General features: G+C 36.4%; 1 protein-coding gene across 1 annotated transcript; it reads left to right on the top strand.

Annotated features, from left to right (window-relative positions):
• The first annotated feature begins 547 nt into the window (after positions 1-547).
• LOC104121073 (uncharacterized) lies at positions 548-4,134 on the top strand. Its single transcript, XM_009632967.4, has 3 exons — positions 548-1,766; positions 2,066-2,736; positions 2,832-4,134. Exons 1-3 carry the CDS (start codon positions 658-660, stop codon positions 3,848-3,850), a joined length of 2,799 nt encoding a protein of 932 aa, XP_009631262.1. The 5' UTR covers positions 548-657; the 3' UTR covers positions 3,851-4,134.
• Positions 4,135-5,930: the final 1,796 nt, after the last annotated feature.

Raw genomic sequence — 5,930 nt, 5'->3', positions numbered from 1 at the left:
AAATGGTTCCACATTTTTCCTGAAAATACTTGTTTTTTGTTTTCTTGTCCATTCTATTAATGCTAGTTTTTTATTTTTTTCTAATAAGTTTAATGGATTTTTACTTTTCTGTAGTTTTTTTTATGACAATATAAACCTCTGAATTCTAATGCAACCTTAACCCCCTTCCAAATATTCTTGCTGCTTCTTTTTCCTTTTTTTTTTTTGGTGGAGGCCGGCTTAGGGGTGGTCAGATGAAAAACCTTACCCGCATTTGGTCTAAAAATATCCAAGTAAATATTGTTTTTACTAGACTCAAAATACAAGGATTAGAGTGTCAAAAACTAAGAGAAAACCTTCTTTTCAGGCAGCTAAACTGGCCTTTAATTAGTGTCCTTAGTAGAAAATTGTACGTGAACTTAGTTAACGTAACGCGTTCTTATATTATTTGTTTACAAGTATAGAGAGTTAATCCCATGTGACCTTTTAGCTGCTTTTCTTATGGCATCCTTCATCTCCACTTTATTGCTTTGCACATACACTTATTGTGTATGCTACATATACTGTTCTTTCAATAACCTCCCTCTCTCCCCTCTTCAAATAAGCCTACAAACTGTGTATTTTCTTTTCAAGATTTGTTCTTTACTTCATTTTACATTCCATCAGGTTGCACTCTGAATGGGATTAGCTAGGAATGCTGATATGAGAAGTGTTGATTCTTTAGATGGAATGGGGAGTGAATCTATGGGAGGAAAGGCTAAAATGAGACAACAAAAGAGCAGTTGCACAAGGCTTGTTACTGTTTTAACTTGTTTACAATTCTCATTTGCTGTTTATGCAACATTTCTTCTATATTACATGAGCCCCTCTCTAGATTTAAGGACTACACCAGACTTCAGTTGGACAACAAGAATTGCTCAGCAATGGAAGCAATTCATTATCCCTCCCCACGTCGTTACTCGTTATAATCGGGAAGCTAATTCAGTTGTTAGAGCTGAAACTCAACCAATAGTTAATCCCTCTGAAGTCTGTGAACATGAGAAGATTGATTTTGTACAGAAGAAGTCGAACGATGCTGTCACGATCAAGTTGAAGACTGAGCTTTATCAAGAAGTGCTAGATTTTCAAAGCAAGTCCCTTGGTGCTGAGACTCTTTCTGAGCTAATGTCAATGAAATCCAAGTGGGATTTACGAGGTCCAAACAAGCCAAAAATAACAGTAATCTTGAATCATTTCAAGAGGAAAACACTTTGTGCGCAACTTGACTCTTTGCTAGATCAGACTCTCCCATTTCATCATGTTTGGGTACTTTCATTTGGAAGTCCAAATGAGCAATCATTAAAGAAAATTGTGGACAGATATAATGATTCAAGAATAAGCTTTATCAGTTCAAGATATGATTTCAAGTACTATGGAAGATTCCAACTCGCTTTACAAACAGAAGCTAACCTTGTATATATCCTAGATGATGACATGATTCCAGGGAAGAAGATGCTGCAAATTCTAGCACATGTGGCAGGGACAGACAAGTATAAGAATTCGGTTTTGGGGAGCATTGGTAGGATTTTGCCTTTTAGACAGAAGGATTCTAGTTTTCCAAGCTACGGGAAGTTTCGATCGAAGGAAGCAGGGCTTTATTTGCCTGATCCTGCTTATAATATTACTGTGGATAAAATTGTTCAAGTGGATTTCCTCTCCAGTTCTTGGTTTATGTCTGCTGAACTTGTCAAGACACTTTTCATTGAAACACCATTCACTTTCATGACAGGGGAAGACTTGCACTTAAGGTATGTACTTTAACAAATTCCAATATTATTATTATTTGCCAAAAAAGTTTCACATAGCAAGTATTTTCTACTAGAGTGAAAATTACTAGTAAATCATATGTACGCTTTCAGAAAGTTCATTTGATCTGTTTAACTAAGGGAGGATAATAAAGTTTTTGAGTTAGTCGTATGCTATATAGTATATTGCACAAAGTTATACAACTTTGATTCTATATGAATATAAAAGATGTCAAATATTATTCAACTTTGTTTCATTTGTTATTTATACTAACTTTAATTTCCTGGAAAATACAATGCAGCTATCAGCTTCAGAAGTACAGAAATGCTGGTTCATTTGTGCTACCAGTAGATCCAAATGATAAAGAAACTTGGGGTGATAGTGAGCATAGACTTGCCTACGTATCCGAAACAACTATAATTTTCAAGGATGTTGTTCAAGTCCGAGATGATCAATGGTGGAGAGCACTCTCTACTGGTTATATTACACAATGGGCAGCAATGTATCCTGAAAAAATCGATGCACTCTTCTATGCCCACTCTGTCGATGAAGTTAAGGCTCTTGCGCCTCTTCTTGAAAAGTTCAGATCAACTGTCGGAAAGAAGGCCTATATCGTTGTCTCAGGATGCAATTTTTGCCCTTGTGAAGATGCTGCTACAGCTTTGAAATGGCCTAAGGCAGTATGCAAAGAAAGAAGATTCAAGATTATGGATATAGGAGTTGGTGCTTTATTAGGAACTTCAAATTCGGAGGTGTCTGTTGTTCAAGCAGTGTATGCTAGCATGAAAGGACTTATCAAAATTCATAATCCTAGCCTGGTGATTACAGTAGCTGATGCAGACTCTAATGTGAAGAAAGCTCTAAATATGGCTACAGAGGCTAATACTAACAGTTCAACGCTCGTTCTTCTACCTAGATCATCGGTGCCAAAGGTTCTGTGGATGGCTGATCTTCGTTCCACAGCATTGCCAAGTAAGAAATTATACTGTGATTTTACACCTAATATTTCCCTTCCCTTTTGTCTAAAGTTGATTTGAGATTTTTGACCAATGCATTTGTTACTTCAGATTGGAATAGGATGAGGATTTCTGTAAATATCATCACACAGAACAGAGCTAATTCACTAGCAAGGCTTCTCAAATCTCTCAGTGATGCACACTATATTGGTGATGAAGTTTTTATTACTTTCAACATGGATAGCAATGTGGATGAAGCAACGCTAAAGCTTGTCAACTCATTTAATTGGCCTCATGGACCCAAAATTATTCGAAGAAGAATCATTCAAGGAGGCCTCATTCGAGCTGTGAGCGAGAGTTGGTACCCCTCCTCAGATAATGATTTTGGGCTCTTACTTGAAGATGACATTGAAGTATCCCCATACTTTTACCTTTGGATTAAATATGCTCTCTTGACCTATCACTATGACCCTGAAATATCTCTTCCTGAGCTCTCGTCCATCTCTCTTTATACTCCTAGATTGGTGGAAGTGGTAAAAGAAAGGCCTAAATGGAATGCAACAGATTTCTTCAAACACATTCATCCTAACACACCTTATCTCCATCAGTTGCCTTGCAGTTGGGGTGCAGTTTTCTTTCCCAAGCAATGGCGGGAATTCTACGTTTACATGAACATGAGATTCACAAAAGATGCCAAGCAAAATCCTTTTCAAATCCCAAGATCAAGAACAAATGGTTGGCAAGCTTCTTGGAAGAAGTTTTTAATAGACATGATGTACTTAAGAGGGTATGTTACCCTTTATCCGAACTTTCCAAATCAAACAAGCTTTTCAACCAATCATATGGAACCAGGAGCTCATATCGCTGCTAAGGAAAATGTGATTAAGCATAACAAGGTTGATTTCGAGGTGCCATTGCTGAAGGAAGACTTCAGAAACTTTCTGCCAAATGGAAAAATGCCTGCAGCTTCAAAATTGCCTTCATTAAACCTCTTCAATCAGCCTATTTCTCTCAAGGGCTTAAAGGCGGCTGGAGCAAAACTGGGGCAAGATATTCTTAAATGCAATCCAACAGAGGTAGTAGTAGTTAACCATGAGACAGGTCTACCTTCAAATTGTGCAAGATTGTGAGAATTCCTCACTTTATCCAATTCCTTTTTTAACTTCCACTCACAAAAGTTTTATTCGCACTTGATGTAAAGTGATAGTAAAAAATTGGGGTGAGAGCAAGTTGAATGCACCGATAAATACTAATCCTTGTTTTCCTCATTTAAGGAAGGGGAATAAGGATTTCCTGATGACAGAACTGAGACTTGTATAGTTACCCTCTGTATCCTCCTCTTTTCTATCTGCCTATATATATCTTTTGTCATTTTGGTAACAGAGATAAATAGGGACCTCTTTATTTGTACTTTTATATATTATGCATACCACTCATTTGGTTCTGGGAAGTGTGTAATATGGCCAAATTTTCATGATATTTGCCATGACATAATATCCATTATAACAAATTTGTAGTTTATGACATTTGCCATGACATAATATCCATTATAATAAATTTGTGGATCATGACATTTGCCATGACATAATATCCATTATTATAAATTTGTGGATCATGACATTTGCCATGACATAATATCCATTATTACAAATTTGTGGATCATGACATTTTCCATGACATAATATCCATTATTAGGCCAAGGATTTCTTGTTATAAATAGAGGAGTTTCTCCTCGTTTAAAAACACATCAATTCAAGAGTTTTTCACTCTTGTCTTTCTTTCTCCTCCTTTATTTCATTATAGAGTATTTTGTAAGAGAGTGAGTGTTGGAAAACACTTGTGTGAACCCTTTCTTTGGAGTGATCTTGTAAGGTTATTCTCTTGGGGTATTTGAGATTAATTAGAGTATTTACTCTAATTTTATATTCTCTTTTGTACTCTTGTTGGTATAATGAAATTGCTCCTCTCCGCTTGTGGATATAGGTCACCTTGACCGAACCACATTAAATTTGTGTCTTATTTATATTCTTTAATTGTCGTTATTATCAACTTTCATTGTCTTTGTTATTGTCATTATACCGTTGTTTGGCTAAATTCCGCACTACCCGGATTCCCGATCCTAACAAAGTGAATAAAACTTCTGATGTCAATCAAAGAAGAAAGAAGCGCATTTTGACCTGATAGTCGTTTATAGCATTATTCCAATAAACTATATAGCAACTAGACTTGGAATCACAGCCCGATGCAGCCTTTTATTCCTTAAACTGATATATAAGACATATGTTTGGCATTAGCAAAATTCTGCTTAACATTAGCACAGGATTTATGCATTTCCAGAATCAGAATGAAAAAAATGTAATCAGAGGAGGGTGCACTACTTCAAGTTAAATGCGTACTAAAATTTCAAGTTCTTACAGCAGAGAAACATTACATCAAACAAGTAGAAATAACTAGGACAAACCAATCAGTTAACTGTGTAGATAGATATGAGACAGACTTGATCAAACCGGAGCCAGACTCTCAACAAACTGGTAAAAATCATAAGACCCAAATTGCAATGAGTTTTCTGTCACGACCCAAAACTCACGACAGGCCGTGATGGCGTCCAACGTCGCCGTTAAGCAAGCCAAGAACTATCACGTTAATTGTTCATTTTATTACTTATGAAATCAAAAATTTTAATTAAGTAAGGAAATTTACGCCCTTAAAATCACGGGTACATATATAATTAGTATTGCATAAAAATAAAATATGATAATAATATGTGAATCCGTAAGCATCAACTAGAGTATCCCCAAAACTCGGTGTCACAAGTACATGAGCATTTACTAAGGAGTACAATAATAATACAACATTTATCTGGAATGTAAATAAGACAGGACCAAGTAAATAGTACGACGGAGACTCTGTGGGCTGCGATACGTAGCCTGGAATGCAGCTCACCATAAAGTCTCCTCACCAGCTGCGCCTATGCGCCCAGATAACTATCAAATGAACCTGTAGATCCTGCACATTATTTAGTGCAGAAATGCAGCATGAGTACTTAAATCAATGCGTACCTAGTAAGTATCTAGCCCAACTTCGGAGAAGTAGTGACGAGAGGTCGACATCGACACTTACTAGAGGTCCAATAAAGCAATATGATAAATCATAAGCAAATATGATGCCCCACATAATAATGGGATAAAACGGTAACCAACATATTCTTTC

This window comes from Nicotiana tomentosiformis, chromosome 6, assembly GCF_000390325.3.
Source record: "Nicotiana tomentosiformis chromosome 6, ASM39032v3, whole genome shotgun sequence".
NCBI classification, from domain to species: Eukaryota; Viridiplantae; Streptophyta; class Magnoliopsida; order Solanales; family Solanaceae; genus Nicotiana; species Nicotiana tomentosiformis.
Note: the sequence above shows the minus strand (reverse complement) of the source record. Positions and strands in the feature narration are given on the sequence as shown.